Source organism: Chenopodium quinoa, unplaced genomic scaffold (genome assembly GCF_001683475.1).
Source record: "Chenopodium quinoa cultivar QQ74 unplaced genomic scaffold, ASM168347v1, whole genome shotgun sequence".
In the NCBI taxonomy this organism is placed as follows: domain Eukaryota; kingdom Viridiplantae; phylum Streptophyta; class Magnoliopsida; order Caryophyllales; family Amaranthaceae; genus Chenopodium; species Chenopodium quinoa.
This window is the reverse complement of record NW_018745684.1, coordinates 3,359,007-3,377,971: the sequence shown is the minus strand read 5'-3', so window position 1 is coordinate 3,377,971 and position 18,965 is coordinate 3,359,007. Positions and strand designations below refer to the sequence as shown.

General features: G+C 30.1%; 2 protein-coding genes across 5 annotated transcripts; one reads left to right on the top strand and one right to left on the bottom strand.

Annotated features, from left to right (window-relative positions):
- Window positions 1–6,065: 6,065 nt before the first annotated feature.
- LOC110717583 lies at window positions 6,066–12,497 on the top strand. Its single transcript, XM_021896320.1, has 22 exons — window positions 6,066–6,138; window positions 6,230–6,552; window positions 7,371–7,463; window positions 7,575–7,637; window positions 7,798–7,878; window positions 7,957–8,033; window positions 8,111–8,164; window positions 8,281–8,373; window positions 8,493–8,585; window positions 8,711–8,929; window positions 9,009–9,215; window positions 9,290–9,352; window positions 9,487–10,223; window positions 10,302–10,577; window positions 10,673–10,849; window positions 10,940–11,312; window positions 11,395–11,457; window positions 11,579–11,647; window positions 11,727–11,792; window positions 11,870–12,014; window positions 12,314–12,358; window positions 12,449–12,497. Exons 2-22 carry the CDS (start codon window positions 6,536–6,538, stop codon window positions 12,495–12,497), a joined length of 3,060 nt encoding a protein of 1,019 aa, XP_021752012.1. The 5' UTR covers window positions 6,066–6,138; window positions 6,230–6,535.
- A 1,679-nt stretch (window positions 12,498–14,176) lies between these two features.
- Window positions 14,177–18,590, bottom strand: LOC110717466 (protein FAR1-RELATED SEQUENCE 7-like). Of its 4 annotated transcripts, XM_021896172.1 has the most exons (7): window positions 18,123–18,590; window positions 16,491–17,598; window positions 15,244–16,246; window positions 15,077–15,166; window positions 14,918–15,001; window positions 14,769–14,834; window positions 14,177–14,682 (listed from the first exon to the last, which is right to left on the bottom strand). In XM_021896172.1, the coding sequence occupies exons 1-7, from the start codon at window positions 18,355–18,357 to the stop codon at window positions 14,200–14,202; spliced, it is 3,069 nt and encodes a 1,022-aa protein (XP_021751864.1). In that variant the 5' UTR covers window positions 18,358–18,590; the 3' UTR covers window positions 14,177–14,199. The 4 variants fall into 4 exon arrangements, with proteins under 4 accessions (XP_021751864.1, XP_021751865.1, XP_021751866.1 ...); XM_021896173.1 differs by lacking the exon at window positions 14,769–14,834; XM_021896174.1 differs by lacking the exon at window positions 15,077–15,166.
- Window positions 18,591–18,965: the final 375 nt, after the last annotated feature.

The following is an 18,965-nucleotide window of genomic DNA, read 5'->3' as shown; positions in this document are numbered from 1 at the left end:
TGAGAAATGCCCCACTGTGACAATTATTACATGATCATAGCTTTTTCAAGTGTATGAGCTCTAAATTTTTATCGAATATATTTCAGGCTAATTTTAGCAAGTCCTCACTAAGATTCTTATATAATTTTATAGGAAATGTGCTTCCGTTTCCTAATCCGTGCAAAATATGGTATGTATTAGGAATTAGGACGTGATCTGTTACCGTAAATCCTTAGTTAGAAATAATGTCACAAATGGTTCAAAATTAATACACTACATTCAAATCTTATGACTTGTAATATAAGTTGGTATTAGATCGAGTCGAGCTATACGTTATGCCGTATTATGTTAAATGCTAACGAGGCAATGACTATGAGGCAACCGCCCATACCAAACAGGTGAGCGTCACATAGCCGGATGGCCCTTTATGTCATTTGAAACAAGCTCGGTGTGCATGTCTCATTGTTCGTTGTGCCGGATTTCCAATTTTGACCTGACGTATTTCACCCCTCTAAATAATGGGCCTATCAAGTTTAAGCAGTTTGTTAAGTTTGTTACAATGTGAAGAATCAACACCAATGTCTGATATACAAGATGAAGTTGTAATATCGAAAGAAAAATCTCAAAAAAAGAAAGGGCGGAAATCAAGATCGTAAGTTTATTTGTTCATTTTTTTACGATTAAACCCTAATTTTTATTTTTTTTTTTTAATTTATTTACGATTTGTGTTTACCATAACTAATTAAGTGAAAGATTACAAAATATTGTTCAAAAACAAGTAAACAAAGTAGTAATTTGTTTAATTTGTTTTGTAGACCACAAAAGGAAGTTCCAAAAAGCAACAAAGAAGATTCTACTGTTTCATAAGTATTATTTATTTAATTTGTAGTTGTTTATTTATCAAATTTAGTTTAAATTTTAGTTAGTTACATTTTTAAATATATCTAAATATAATTTACTAAAATTGAAAAAAAAAACAATTAAAATATGTAAAACAGAGATGACGATATTTCTATTCAAAAACGATTAGAAGTTCCAAAAACCAACAAAGAAAATTCTACAGTTTCGTAAGTATTGTTATTACGTATTTGTGAATTAAATTGTTATTCGGTAAATTTCGGCTAGTAAATTTAATCTATCTTAAATGTTCATTTTAGATGAACTTCATGTTCATTTGTAGAAGGATTAATGTTCAAATTATATTACTCATTTTGAAGACACATTGTCATTTTGCATTATGGAATTGAAGCATCAATTATCAATTAATATTACTTATTACATTAAATAAAACTGTAATTTGGTGAATTTTGGCAAGTAAATTTAAACTATTGTAAATGTACACTTCAAATAGAATTCATGCTCGTTTGTAGATGAAATATCATTTAAATAATAATTACGAAATTATAGACAAATTATCAATTTAATTTATGAAATTTAAATATCAATTATCAATTATATTATTATTTTGCTAATTAAAATGTTCTTAAATATCGGCTAGTAATTTAATTTATCATAAATGTTCATTTTAGTTTGACTTCATGTTCATTTGTAGAAGGATAAATATTCAAATTAGAATTATTAATTTTTAAGACAAAATAAATTTTTTATATAGCTCTAGTAATTATGATCTTAAAATATTATTGTATTCACATTTCATATAAATATAGGTTCACTTAAATTTGTTACATGTTCATTATTTTCTTTACGTTACATAACACGTTCATTCTCATATTGAAAGATGTTCATTTGAAATGTAATACTTGTTCATTCTCCTATATATTGAAAGATGTTCATTTGCAATCTTATAATATGTTCATTCTCATATCTAAAGATGTTCATTCATTTTAATACTTGTAATTTATCACATCAAAAGTTGTTTGCTTGATTTGAATTTTTTGTGTTTTTTCATTACCAATATTGAATATTGTTTAATTTAAATTTAATTTGTTATCATCATCGTATTGAAAGATGTTCATTTGACTTATAATACTTGTTCATTTTCATATTGAAAGATGTTCATTTAGATTTCAATACTTGTTCATTATCATATTGAACTATATGTCATTTTCAACAATGTGTTCATATTTGTATTTGTAAATGCTCATTTAATTATCCAGTTTTTTTTATAGTGATTGATTACACAGGTTAATCAAATAAGAAATTTGAAGACGACGATGTACATATTGAGAAAAGATGTGTATCAAGAAAAGCACACAACCATCATAAGACTATGTATAAATTAAAGGGTATAAACGTACAACAAAGAGAATGATTCTACATACCAAATGTAAAGAATGTTCATTTAACAAGACACATATGTACATTTAGGATTTAATGGTTCACTTTCATGTTTATGAAACAATTATATATATATATTTTTTTTTTTGGAGGAATGAAAAAATTACATGTAATAGTATAGAAATGTGTAATTATTGTAATTAAATTAAATTTATTTTATATTGAATATTACTTTTTAACAACGTTTTATTTAAATAAATAGAATTCTAAGACATATGTATTTGCACAAAGCTCTTGAAATGAACATTTGATGAAACAAAAATGAACATCTATTGAAACATGAATAAACATAAATGAACATTTGATGATGCAATATTTCTTATAATAAAAATGATCGATTTGAACGTATTAATCCTTATAAATAATTTTGCTCTCATTTTTACTTATTGAAGATTCTAAAAATATAATTCAAAAATATATTAATTTGAACAAAAAACTCATTGTTATAAAAATGAATATTTAATAATACATAAATGAACATTTACCATTACAGAAATGAACATGTTATAAAATTTTACAAGAAATTCATAAATGAAAAAGGGTGGGGACAGGACACGCGCGGAGGGTGGGGGGTGCAGGCAGTATTCTCTGTCATGGGGTGTAGGTAAAAATTTGTGATGGATATTTTTTAGTCAGATGGAATAAAACAATAATTAATGGGCTTTGGCTTTGACTTTGGCTTTGGCTTTGGCTTTGAGCCCATTCAATGTCTAGCAAGACCTTTTGGGTTAAAGCTTCAACTCATACCCCAGCAATTACAGAGCCTGTAAACAAATGAATTTTTTTATGTAATGTAGTATTACATCTTGTAGAGTTGAAAATTATGTAATACACTGGTAAGAATCATAATCCAACCATTCTAACCTCACCTTAATAATAGTAAAAAAAAATTCATGTATATATTTGTACTAAAAAAATAGTCACAATTAAATGATGCATGTAATTTGAGACTTGAGATGTGGTAAATTATTGAATTAAATTTGTTTTATTAGTTACAAAATTTAAAAAATTGAGAAACATATAAATTAAAGTCATTTTACCCGCCAAATATACTACGTAAACAAATTTAGAAACGATATCTTTGAGTGTCCCGCCTCCCTCCACCGGATCAGCAGTTGGTGCTGGGTTCGGAGGGGCCGGTGAACGGCAAGCCCTCCGCCACCGGGTTCTCACCGTTTTCCATTCTTTCTGTTTCCGTTTAGCTCTTCTCAAGAAGAAGCGCAATGAGGTGAAGCCGACACCTCCAGTACATGTTTCTTTAGACAACAAATGCCCAGTATTGAAGGTTGATCGTCCACAAGAGTTTAAACCCGTGATTAAGAGTTTTATCTTGGTGACATTACATTTCTTCTTTATATTTCATTAATTCTTTGGTGGCATGATATTACAATTCTTTGGGTCTCATTTCTTGGGTGGTTAACTCATTTCATCAAGATCATCTTTGTTTTAGTAATACACCCTCTATTTTTGCGGAGTTTTAGGAAATTAATATAATAATATACTATTATGAGTGAAAAAAATAATTTATTATAGTAAAACTGAGATGGAAAGTATGTGAGAGAGTAGATATCTTTATTAATTAAACGGGATCATGGGAGAGTAAAATTAGGGGTGAAAGTAATTTGGATAAAAATCGAAAACCGATCCAAACCGAACCGAAATAGCAATTCGGATCGGTTTTTTTCGGTTTTCGGTTTGGATCGGTTTCAAAAAATCAAAACCGAAATATTTCGGTTTGGATTCGGTTTTGGGCTTCCAAAAACCGAAAATCCAAACCGAAATTTATGAAGCCCAAATATCCCAGCCCATTTCTCCTACCCTACATATATATACTAAAGCCCTAAAATACTCCTCTCTTATCCCAGTCTTTTTTTCCCCTTTTCTGCGGCACATTCCTCACCAAACCCTAATCCTCCAAAATTTCCCCATTTTCTCCCTCACCACCTCAGTAGCTCCGACCACCACCTTCCTCAGTCCGCTCACCACATATCCGATCAACGTCTATCACCATCAGTTCCCTTGTGTTCGTGGCTTCGTGCTCTCGCAGATCTCGTTTCTCACCGCCGCTTGTGTTCGTGGTTTTGTGCTCCCTAAAATTACCACCAGTTCACCGCCGCGGCGCCGCTCGTGTTCGCGTTCCCTCACTATCTCCTCTCACTCAGTCACTCAAGGGTAAGAATTCTCATTTTTTGCTTCTCTTCTTCTTATTAATTTCACTTTCGTTCTGTTAATTTCACTTATCTTTTCCTGCTTCTCTTCTTCTTAGATGTGTACTCATTTCCCACTTCTCTTTTCAAGTTTTCATTCAATAGTTCTGTTCTGTTTGAATTCGTTAATTTGTTGTTCGATCTGTTCGAAATTGGCTAATATGATGACATTGATGTGCTATAATGTTTAAATTGGCGACATTGATGTTTTGTTTGTTCGAATTTGATTATATTGATTTCCTTTTCTTTATTTATATATATTATGTAACATGTTTATTTTTTTATTGTTAGATATCGTTGAGCTTGATTGTTTGAAGCTGCCATGTTGAAGAAATGAAGAAGTTGTTGCCTGCCATGTTGATTCTAGCTGCTGTCAATCTACCATATTGATTTTAGTTGATGTTATTATGGTTTTAGCTGCATGTAGACTCATTGTAGACTGTTATTCCATTTTAAGACTTTTATCGTGTTTGTAATTTTATTCTAATGGCTGGACAATTTTTTTTATTATGATTTTCCCTTAATTTGGCAAATTTTTGGCTTAAAGACCAACTATTGTAATTCACCAATTTAGGCCTACAAAAGGGCCAAAACAAACTTCCGATTAAAAGCCCAATTTTAAGGCCCAAATCAACAGCCCAGAAAAATTCGGTTTGGATTGGATCCATTTTTCAAAACCGAATTATTTCGGTTTGGATTGGATTGGATTGAATCCAAATTCGGTTTGGATTTGGTTCCAAGAATCAGAAACCGAAATAATTCGGTTTGGATTCGATTTGGGGTATAATCCAAACCGAATACCGAACTTTCACCCCTAAGCATAATTAGAAATAGTGTCACACATAGTTCAAAATTAATACTCGTACAATACTTTTAAATTTTATGATTCGTAATAAAAGTAGGCATTAAGTCGTGTGAAGTTATACCTTGTGCCATATCATGTTGAATTTCAACGAGGCAACGACTACGAGTCCGCTGCTCGTACCGAACAGGCGAGCACCACATGTCCCTTATGTACTTTGAAACAAGCTGTTGCTAAGACTTGGTGTGCAATGTGCATGTCTCTAAGCCGGATTTCCAAAATTGGCCCGACCTATTTCACCTCTTCAAATAATGGGCCTATCAAGTTTAAGCAGTTTGTTACAACGCGATGGACATTTTGTCTAATTAGTATACACTAGACCCTAGTGTAGGTACCATAACCTACACCCCCTACAAAACGCAGCGTTTTGCGTTTTTCCCCTACCCCCACAAACTACAGTAACTACCCCCACTAACCACAGTAAAAAAAAAAACTATCCATATCAAATTATTCTCTCTCTAAAAACCATCTTCTTCATTTTTGTAGAATTTCTCTCTCATCAACACCGTCGAATCGGAACGAAATTCTCTTCAAATTATTGCAAAATTGCTTCAAAACACTTCATAATTACTTCAAATGTCTGATATTCGAGATGAAATTAAACAATCGCAGCAGCATTTTGATAAAGAGTAAGTAATTTTGTTCATTTGATTACGATTTTAGTACAATTTTTGTATGAAGCATAATTTTGGTTCTTTTCCTTGTGATTGTAGAGTGATTTTGCAAAAAAAACGCTTTAGAGAAGAACATGGAAGATAAAACTGGAAAATCAGAGCAAAATGTTACCAAAGAGTAAGTAATTTTGTTCATATTCTTGCGATGACAATTATAGTGCGATTTTATGTGTGAAACCTAATTTTTGTTCAATTTTTTGCAATTGTAGTATGATTTTGGAGAAAAATACTTCACAGACGAGTAATTTGTTGAAAATTTCTGAAGAAATGTATGAACCCTAACTTTTGTAAAACCTAATTTTTGTTAAAATTTTTTGCGATTGTAGTAATTGTTCTAAGATTTTACTGAAAATAACTAAAACATTAACAATTTATTAAATAAAACAGAGACGATGATGATGATGTACCTCTTCAGTCAAGAGTAGACAAATTGAAAAAAAAACCGCCAAAATGATCCAATTGTAGATCCGGAACTTTTAAAAGATATTGACAAGTCAATTGGTACGGATTTAACAATGTCTCCACTACCAAGGTAATTAGTCATTTACAGAATATATTATGTTCATGTCTAATATGCTAGTTGTATTTGATAAAATTGGTTTTATCTTTGTTTAATATGTTATTTGTATATGATCATATTTGATACTCATAATGTTCATTTATAGATATAGTTATGATCATATATTTATATTTGTTCATATGAGTATTTATTGAGATTTAAAAACAAAAGTACATTTCATTGAAACATCATTGTATATGATCATATTTGATACTCATAATGTTCATTTATAGATATAATTATGATCATATATGTATATTTGTTCATTTGAGTAGTCATTGAGATTTAAATAACAAATATACATTTCATTAAATCATCATGCACATATATAAATATGATAATAATCATTTCAGTGATATGCATTCAAACTAATGTCATGTAATTAATTTATAATGTAGTGATGTGCCATTTAGAGTGATACACTTGCTTCAATTTAGAGATGGGAAATCTGAACCATTAACTCTAAAGAAGGTTATACAACAAAATGAATATGGTAATAGTTATGAAAGATACACTTTAAACAAGTAAGTTTATATGTATAAAATAATTGTTTTTACATTCAATTATTGTACATTGTATATATATACCAAACTTATTAGGTAATTCTTAAAATTTTAGTGAAAAAAAAAAGGTTCGAGTGAAATTTGTTATGTCAAAATCAAGACCACCAGAGACAAATCAAACAATAAGGTATAAAAGCTTTATACAAAATAACTAATTATCTTCTTCATTGTATAAATTAGTTCATACTTTAATATCATATTATATAAAATAATTCTGTTTTTTTTAAGTGAACAAAGTGAGAACATTCCTGCTACTAATGCAACAACTAAGAGTGTGTCTGCTACACATAACACAACTGACAAAGAGAGCAGGGATGAAAGGTATACTAATGATCAATTTTATATAAACAAATGTTCATTTTTATAACAGTATATTTTATGTACAATTTATGTGCATTTTTTATTTAAAGTATTTCTTAATATTGATTTCAGCAAGCAAGAAGAAGTTCAACCAAAAGTGCAAAGCAATCCAGTAAAGAATAGTCTTGGCCAAAAGTAAGAAAACTTAAATGTTCAATTTAGATAGACTATATGTTCATTTGAAAATCAGTACAAAAAAGTTTGCTCATGGCCAATAGTAATATAAGTTATATGTTCATTTTTTTATTTACTAATCAAAATTGTAAATTCAAACATATTTTTAATGAAATATCAGAAAACCCAAAGATGATTCAAGAATAACAACATTAAAGGACAAGATGCAAGAAATACATTTAGACATAGAGAGAAACCCAAAGTATGTTTAAATTTAAATAATTGAATTAATTTAATCAATTAATGAATATATTTCAAAGTTAATATCATACATTTACAGAAAGTACAAAGAATCGACAATCAGAATTATGAGAAATCTCAAAAGAATGGAAAAGGCAAGCAAGGAAATCAGGAAAGGTAAATGATCATATTTATTGAATATTTTTGTTTAATAGTCATAAATATCAATTTTAACAATACTATTACTTTTGAAGGTGAAGCAAAAAAGAAAGAAAAAGGGCCAATAGAAGAGAAAACTGTGGAAAAAGGTAAAAATTTTAAAATGTACATTTTTATTACAAAAAATGTTCATATTGGAAAAGCATAATATTAAATATTCAATAAGATTAAAAAAATTAAATTTTAACTAAATAAATTTTAATAGAAGTACAAGAAGGAAAAAAAGGGACTGAAAAAGAGAAAAGCCCTAAAGACAAAACTGTGGAAGATGTCTTTCCAAAGACAACAAATGTAGAAGGTAAAAATTTATAAATGTACATTTTTATTACATAAAATGTTCATATTGGATCTACATAATATTGAATGTTCAATAAGATTAAAAAAATATATAAATATTAACTAATTAAATTTTCATAGAAGGACAAGAGGGAAAAAAAGAGCCTGAAAAGGAGAAAATCCCTAAAGAGAAAACAGTGGAAGATGAGTCTACAAAGACAACAGATCCGAAAGGTAAATAGTGGAAAATGTACATATTCATTACCTGAAATGTTCATTTATATTGTATATAGTAAACTTTTGTCATCCAATTTAATAATGTTTATTTAATCTTTTATATTTGATCATTTCATATGCAGCACAAATTGCACCTGATTTTGTTCAAATTGAGGATGAAACTTATCTTCTAGATCAAGATGATGATAAAGTTTCCACAAAACTTAGTGAGGAGACAGCTCCATCATCACAAAAAAGTGATCAGTCAACCAAAATGAAAACAAGATACAAAATGGTTGCAAGGAAAAACAAAAACAAAAGCCTTGTTGTTGTGCCAAGTGGTAGAATTACAAGGAGCCAAGGTAATCATAATACTTTTCTGTTACACAATAAATATTACACTTTCAAATATACTAACATAAATTTTTTTAAAAACAATAGATGTTCTGTTAGATGAATCTAAAAAGGGAAGCCTGAAGAAGGATGTTGAGCCTGCTAAAGAAACCGCAAAAATAGGACAGAAGAGAAGAATGTCTACAAGGAATTTTCCTATTCAAAAGGAAGCTGATGCACCACCTCCAGCACCTACTCCAATAAAAAAAATGGCAGGTGCTCCTGCTGAATATCCTCCAGACCAAGGCAAAAAGGGTAAATGTTCAATCTTAATGTATAGAATGATCATTTATGATGGTATATCATTAATGTTCAATTTCAATATATAGGTGGGAAAAAGAAAACTCTAGAAGTGAAGAAAACTTCTAAGGTTGCTGGCAAAAGAAAAGCAGGTATATAATGATATATTATAAATGTTCAATTTCTATATATAGAATGATCATTTGAGAAAACAATTTTGTTCATTTTATCATTTGCTTACTGTACATTTTCAATACTTAAACAAAATTATATATTTAATTTTCAGATGTCAGTCCTGCCAAGAGAAATGCTGGAAAGAGAAAAAAAATACAAGAAGTACCATCAGATGAACCCTCTCAAGATCCTGACAGTGATGATGATAGTGAAGAGTCAGTTTATAGAGCAGAAGAAGAGCCTGTCAGTGAGGATGATTATGAGGTGGAGGAAGAGGAGGAAGAGGAAGAAGTAAAGCCAAGGAAGAAACAGGCAAAGAAAGGGAATTCAGTGAAGGCAAAGGTTGAAAAGGAGGAGCAAAAGATGGTACTGTATGATGAAGGAAAGATTGAAGGTAGGAGAAAAAAGAAAATGAAAACTGAAATGGTTCAAGCAATAGAAACTGATGAAGTTGAGGAAATTCAGGAAGATGAATTTGAGGAAGAGAAATCTTCAAAGAGAGGAGGACATGTGAAGTTCATTGCATGGATAAAAAAGATGACACCTACCCAAAAACAACAAATTATTGATATAGGGTTAGGATCACTTCTTGACATTAGTTTACCTCAACTTGATCAAAAGTTCTGTAACTGGTTATTGGGAAGTTTTGAAGAAAATAGCCAGTATTTTGAACTACCAAAGAATGAAAAAATAGAAATTGAGGTAGAGGATGTTAGGGTAGTTTATGGCTTGCCTACAGGAGAAATTCCAATTGTTGAGCCAAAGTCTGATAAAATTAGTGAGGAGTATGCAGAATTTCTGAAGAAATGGAGAAAATCATGGTCAGGAAAAACTCCATCAGTGAGTCAGGTATGATCAGTTTTAAATGTTCATTTTAAATACATTAAATGATCAAAAGTATAAATGTTTTGTTCATTTTGTTTGCAGATTGTGAATGGATACATAAATGATAAATTCACCAACAACAGACCACCAAGTGAACATTTCATTACTAACTTTTTAGCAGTGGCTGTGAACTGCTTGATGAAATGTGTATCAAACAATCAATGCCATTTCAAATTTCTTTATTCTATGATGGACAAAGAAAACATAAAAAATTTGAACTGGTGTCAGTTTGTATATGACTCACTTATCAAATGTCATGTTGATTGGAGAAAGCAGCAAGGCAAGGGGTTCTACAAAGGCCCTCTTCAATTTCTGATGGTATATTCTTAGATACAAGATGTTCATTTAAATTTAAATAAATGCACTTTTTTTTATTGTTTATGTTCTGTTCCATGTTTTCTTTTTTCTTGTAGTTGTTCTATTTTGATAGAGTTCAGAGGTTAGACAAAAGGCCTCCAAGAACAATTCCTATCATATCTGCATGGAATAGAGACATGGTTCTTGAGAGGTTGAAGATTGAATTAGAATTGGGATTTGGGAGAGGGAAAATTCTACCAAGGATTGCTGCAGAAGTTGAAGAAAGTCCTAAGGTTATAAAATGATCACTTTTGTTAACATAAATGTTCATTTGTATAATCTGAAATGTTCAACTGCATAATTTTTAATATTCATTCATATAGGTTTTTATGGATGATTTTGTTTCCCTGGTAAAAACAACTTGTTCAAACCTGTCAAAGCTTTCTTCAAAATTGGTGAAGGCAAAGGATATCTTCCCTGGAAATGACTTGGTGAAAAAAGTTGATGAAGTTTTAGGAAAGGTGGTAGCTAGGGAACCATCAATTCTAAGCCAAGATGAAGAATTCTTTGGCAGTGAGGATTTCCTAAATGCACTTGCACAAGCTGAGAAGAATCTGATGCAAGGGTCTGAAAAGCAAACAACTGAGAAGCAAATGACTGGGAAGAAATTAACCAAAAAGGGAAAGGAAAAAGAACAAGAATATGACATCAGAAAAGCTTTCAGCTTGGGGTTGACTCCACCTTCTCCAGCCATTGGTAAATTCTAACTAAAAGAGACTATATATCCTAATTTTTATATGAAAAATTCTAAATTTGTGGTCTAAATTGTCCTAAACAGAAACAGGGCCCACCTTTTCAACACTTGGTGATATAATTGAACAACCAATAATTTCAACAAATGGTAATATGTTCATATATTTAATAATAATGTACATAAACTTAAGTAGAAATGTTCATTTCTAATTATTATGTGTAAATACTATTAACTTAGTGTATCTCCAAAATGATGATTTATAATACAGCTGGAGAAAAGGATGTGGGTAAAACTTCAGCAGCTTCAGAACAAAGAATTGAAGAATTTTCTAGAACTGGTATAATGTTCAATTAAAAAGTGTAAAATGTTCATTTACAAACAAGAAATATTCATTATTAATTGTATTATTTTGTTAGACGCAGCAACTGGTTCAAAACTTGATGCTGACACTAGGTCAGATAATGAAGGATTGCCTAGAACAGGTATAATGTTCAATTATAAATACTCAAATGTTCATTTACAAAGAAATTATATTATATCTAATTAAATTTTTTCTTAGATGCAGGATCTGGTTCAGTGGTTGATGCTGACCCTAGGTCAGATGGTGGTGAAAAAAGTGATGATCCAAAAAACACAGTTGGAGGTGGAAAACAAAACAAGGAAGATGTTTTTGAAAAAACAAAAAATGATGAAAAAGTGGAGGGGTAAAATCCTGAAGACATGTCTTACTATTAGGGTTATGTAATGGTGTAGGATAAAATATCTAGATGGAACAATTTAACTTATGTTACTATCGTGTTGTAACTTGAAACTGGTGTTTCTCAAACTATTGTATGTGTGAACATTATTTTGTTGAATATGTAATATGAATGTGTGGTTTATGTTAAATCAATAGGTTTATGTTAAATCAATATCTTTCATTTTATGAATTGAAAATGATTCAGGGTGTTACATAAGAAGCTTTTATTTTATTAATATGTACTGACATTGTTTCACTTTTCAGTGAAAACAAGAAGATTGTTGCTTCATCCTCAAAAGTCACAAAAAGGTACATTATTTATATTAAGTAAATGTTCAAAAATAATAATGAACATTTTCATATACCTAAATGTACATTTGTGTTATGTAATATGACCAGGAATGATGATAAGAAAAAGTCAATTGCAGAAAAGAAGAAAAAAAACTGAAAAGGAAAAGGTTGAAAGGTATAATTTCAAATTTATTTATATACACTCAAATGTTCATTTATGTTCCTCATAATTTTCTTAATTTAACAATATTTTATATTGAACAACAAGACCAAAACGCGAAAAGAAAACACTTCCTCCTGCTTTCCGATCTCCTTACTTGGTCAAGTACAAGGATCTGTTTAAAGATGAGAAAGCCATGAACCAAATTGCAGTAGACTTTGCTCTTGGTGGAAAAGATGAAAGGTAATTACTTACACTAATTAAACTTAAGGTTTAATATCTTTTATAAAAATATGTTCACATTCATATTATTAAATGTTCATAATGCAGTGCACTCTTATACTATGATGGCTTGAATCTCATCAATAGAAATGAAATGAAAACTCTTGGAGATGATGTTGAAGTGACAAATTGTGTCATAGATGGATGGGCAAGGTTTCTTAATCATAAAAAGCCGAGAAACAAGATTTATTTCTCAACAGTGCTTCATGTTAGTCTTTCTTCTTTTTTTATATTATTGATTCTATTTTCCTATGATAAATAATTGCTAAAAATTCATTTAACTTCTATATGTTTGTTTGTATTTCAACAGCACATTATGTGCACAAATAGAGTTTGTCAAGAAGGATCATCAATGAAGACAAGAATTAATGCCTTCATAGAAAGAATTGACAATGAACTGAAGTTGAATAAAATTGACAGCATTGTTGGATATAAACAGGTATTAATTCTTGTTTAATACAAATGTTCAATTACCTTCAATATATTGTCCAATAACATTATATAATTTGTTCAGGTCTTCTTCCCAGTATCAACTTCTCAACATTTTTTTCTGTTGTGCGTCAATCATATAGAAGACAAAATTCATATAATTGACAATAGAAAACTACCAAAAAAGGTATCAGTCCAAGCAAAATATGAAGAACAACCAAAAATGATGGTGAGATAATATGTTCATTTATAGTTGACTACATGATCAATTATATTTTATTAATTGTTCATGTCTTCATCACAATACAAACTTCTAAACAATTTTTACTCTTTTTTCTATCAGTTAAAAGGATTGGCAGAGTACATGAAACACCTTGGATATCAAGATGCAAAAAGAATTGAAGACTACACAGTTGTTTTGGAAAAGATGAAATGGCGTAGCAACAATGACTATACAAACTGTGGAGTTTACATTATGAAGCATATGGAAACCTTCACTGCTGATCCTAATGAGAGCTGGATTTGTGATTTAAAACCAAACAATGTAAGAGTTATAAATGATCAATTATTTAAGATATAATATTCATTTATGAAACAGTAAAGATTGTTTAATTAAAATTTGACAATTCATTTTGTTCAACAGGTGGAACAAATTAGAAATCTAAGGCTCCAATACACAGCAGAACTGATGTTATTTGAAGAAAACACTGAATCAAGAGCAAATAGAAGGAAAGCTAGAAAATTTGCAACTTTGTAGTTTCAAATGTTCATTTACAACTATGTATATGTTCATTTCTTATATATGACTATTTTTTTTTTTTTAGAAGTAGACTTATGGATTTTATTTTAATATTATTGTAATTGATATTTCATTTTAATCTTTGAATGAAAGTTTTTTATATAATAGATCGAAAATTCAAAATTACAAAATAGTAATTAAATCAACATTACAAAAAAGTCTAATGTTTATAAAGTTCTGGAATACTAATTATTTATCTTTATTAGCCAAACGTTTAGCTACACTTGTATCAAAAAAGGCTAACAACCTATCATATTTAGAAGAAATCTTTTTAGAACCTAATTGAACATTTCTTGATTGAAGAATTGGAACACGAGCACCTTGATCATTTCTTTGAACTGTGGGAGGAGTAACTTGAACATTCTGAACAGGAAATCCTTGATCATTTATTTGAACCGTAGGAGAAATAACTTGAACATTTGTTGATTGAACATTCCTGGAGTTGGATATGATCATTTCTGGATTGGTGTTTGAACAATTCTGAGTTTGATTTTGAACATTCCTGGGAACAGTAGGTTGAATAACAACAGGAGATTTTGTTGACGCACTAGTATGAATTGGAACTCTTGGATTAATTTGAGAGTAAGTTTTAACACCAGAAGCACCTTCATTTGCACCAAAATTAGAACAAGGTTGAACAGCAGAAACACCTTCAAGATTTAAATCCTTCGCCTTTAAAAAAATTAAATTGATCATTAATAAACCAGTATATGATCAGTTACAAACACTTATACAAACAAATATGGAAAAAAAAAAACCTTAGCAATAGATGAAATATCAACATCAATAGATATGATAGATGAAAGAGAGCTTTCACCAGTAGCCTACAAAAAAACCAAAAAAAAATATAAAAAATAAAAAATTAAATAAAAAAAAATTATAATATAGATCATAAATGTTCATATACCTGATCAAAATCATTGGAAATACTATGATTTGATTCCTTAGAACTAGAAGGAATTTCTTCTACAACAGCTGATTTTAAGCCGACCTATATTTTTAAATTATAAAAATCAATATTAATAAAATATAAATAAAATGTTTTTTTTGGCACATTTGAATTTACCTGAGCCCGTTTATTGCTCAAAACAATCAATTCAATGGGATCACTAATAGAATTAGCATAAGTAACAGCACAACCGTTCTCATCAAGTTCCTATTTAAAAAAAAAACATAAATGATCATTTACGAAAACTGAAATGATCAATTTGAAAATATGAAATGATCATATACCTGTACAACTGCTTGCCCTATACCCCTTTTGTAAGGAGTGTACAGAGACTTTTTCCTCTTGAAATTACCCTTTGCCTTGTTACACTGCTTCTCCAAGGTACTCTTAGGCCTTACATTCCTCTCACCTTTAGGCCTAGCTTTTGGAGGATTCTTGATCTCAAGATCAACAATTTCAACCTCTTTAACAGGTTCACTAAAGTCAATTACACCTGATACACTCTCAACCTTTTCTTTTAACAGATTGAAATAACACTCAACCTCTGCCCTTGCATTCAAAGAATTCTGACAACTTGTTATCAACTTAACAAACTTTCTGATTGTTTGTGACCTCCAAACACTAGTAGCCACAACATTTGTCCTCAAAGTAGGTTCTTCAATACCATGACTACACATGGAAGCCTTTGTCCATCGTTTCATTATATACTCTTGTGGAATATTACGCACACAATGCAAATGATATACTCGAAGAGAATGAGAACAAAGTAAACCAGTCTCACTAAAGTACATGCATGTGCAACAAATTGCATGTGTTTCCTTATTAAAAACAACTTCATGCTTAATTATATCCTTCCCAGGCCTCCAAAGAAGATATGAATATTCTGGAAAACGCAAACCATTATCAACATGATCATAAGCTGTCCCCCTAATGAACTCCTCTTCAAAAAGAACATAAGCTTGAATAGTGTACAATGATCTTGCATGAACTAATATACCAATATTAGCAAAAGCTAGGTGCCTATTACCCCTCAGAGTATTGTAATCTCTTGCACCTTCCTTACTTCTCCACTCAGAAATGACATCAAGAAAAACATGATAAAAATCACATAAACCTTGAGTCTTATTAAGACGTTGTGAAACTGACTTATTAGTAGTTTCACTACGTTGAGAAGACAATATACCACCAGACCAATACTTCTTAGAATAAGCAGGACACCACATTTCCTTTATTTTATACAAATCACATAACCAATCATCATTTTCACATTTGTATTTATCACACATCCTGTATAACAGAAATGATCATATATTAATTTAAAAATGAACAAAATATAAATTAAAATATGTACATTTGTGTAAAGAATAATGATCATAAACAATATGGACACTAATAATATTATGATAACATACATAACAAAGTAAATTGTATGATCATATGTAAAACACTAAATGTTCATATATATATCACATAATAATCAAATATATCACATAATAAAAATAAAAAATAAATATAAAAAACAATAATTTACCTTTTCCAGAAATATTCAAATTCAGCAGGAGTTTCACAATACTTCAAAAGATATCCAAACAAATCTGTAAAGCCTTCCAAAGCTCTCAATGCTCCAATGTGTTTCTTAGAATTTTGTTCAAGATGCCATACACATAAACGATGATGAACAGTTGAAGGAAAAATGTTTCTTATACCCGCTGCAATCGCTTGTGCTTGATCAGTCATAATTGTAATGGGACTTTTCCTCCCCATTGAGTGCAAAAATGTATCAAACAACCAATCAAAAGACTCGGTGCGCTCATTAAGAATAAAACCCATACCAAACATGACATTGTTACCATGATGGTTCATCCCAACAAATGGAGCACATATCATTCCATATTTATTAGTTCTATAAGTTGTATCAAAAACCAACAAATCTCCAAAGTAATGATAATCTCTCATCATCCTACCATCACGCCAAAAAAAACTAACTAAAGCACCACTATCATCTTGTTCAAAATCATAATAAAAATCTGTCTCATCCACATGTCTCTTGGCAAAATATTTAATCAATTGGTTACCATCACATCCTTCAATTTGGGCAGCTTTTTCAGATGACAATGCATTATAAGCATCAGAAGCAGTAAAACAAAGATTAGGAGATCCCCCAACCTCCTTCTTTAGAACCCTCAAAGAATCAGTAACTTTGACTCCACTCAATTTCATTGTTGAAATGAAAAGAAGCTGCTCTTTATTCACATCTCTTTGAGACCTTATCAAATGCCTTTTTTCAGGAGGAATCATAGCATGATTATGAACCATTTCATGTCTTGTACATGTATAGACCCCTAAATGATCAATATGAAACTGCACAAAAGCTAAACAACCAGTTCGATGATCCAACTTCTCATAAATCCTTTTATTCTTACACTTATTATCTTTGAATCCCTCATTACAACAAACAAATCTTTTCATCAAAAAAGAATCATCTCTTCTTCTCTTACTCTTCCCAATTCGAATTCCAAAACCTTTCCTAAAAGCATATTCATTATACGCTTCGAAAGCTTCATCTTCAGATTTAAATTCTTTATCCTTTAATTCAGACTGTTCTGCTTCTAAATACATAATATCATCATTTTTTTCCACTGCACAATATACAATTATAAATGATCATAAAGAGTTTCATGAATGAACAATAACAAATAAGTAAAATGTTCAATATCAAAACAGCACATGATCAATTGCAAAAAGAATTTCAGCACATAATATTTTGAACAATATTTTCATTATTTACCACTACACATAATATCGATATAAAAATGTAAAAATAAATGATCAAAAATGACTTTAAGACTGAACATAAACACATTAGTAACAATGAATAAGAAAACATAAACGATTAATTGAAAGTATAATCTACAAAATATACGACAAAAACACACAATTCTAAAACACAGAGAAAACAACAAATGAAACAACAAATGAAGCAACAAAATGTTCATACAAAGTACAACAATCCAAAAACGTTCATCATAATGTAATCAAAGTAGTAAATTCAAAAATCGAAAGTGAATAATAATACATCAATTAAGTTCAAATTAACAGAGCATTATAACAGAACAAATTAGGGATAATTAAAAATTGAAAAATTATGATCACAATTACTCACATTGTTGCACAAACGAATCAACGAAACGAAGTCCAGAAGGAAACACACGCTCGCAATCGCGATCAAAATCAACGCAATCTCCAGATGCAGAATTCGCCATTGATGATCGGTAACAATTAACGAATTCGTTCAAAAAATCAAATGAAGAAGATGAATTAGCGAGAGAAAAATGTAGATCAAAAATGGAGGTTGGTTGATCAATTGAAGAGAGAGAAAAAATAGGGTTTAAAATCATATATATACATAAATTGAATAATAAGAATCAAAGGAAAAAGGAAAAAAGAGGAAGAAAAGAAAAAAAGAAAAAAAGGAAAAAAAAAAAAAAAAAAAAGGAAAGAATCGCAAAAGGAAAGAAGCTGCACATGAGAACTCAATACCAGCTACAAAACGACGTAGCATAGGGGGGGTGTAGGGAACACACCCTACACTAGGGTGTAGGGTAAAATTTTCACATTTTGTCAGATGGAATAAAACGATAATTAATGGGCTTTGGCTTTGAGCCCATTTAATGTCTAGCAAGATCTTTTGTGTTAAACCCATTGCCCAGTAATTATAGAGCCTGAAAACAAATGAAATGTATAAATTATATAGTATAACATCTTGAAGTGTTAAAATTATGTCTGATATTTGTTGTCACATTGTACAGAGTATCAGATAATCACTTAAGTTAATACAATGCATAATATTATGAAATAAACCATGAACCCTGGTTGAGAGGACTTGTGAGAGATTCCGGCCGGATAAGACATTTCTCCTTACCAAAAATAATAAAATAAAATGAATCAACCATTAGTTGTTACAATTTGTAGAGAGGTGATGTCAAAACATCTTAAAATATGTTGT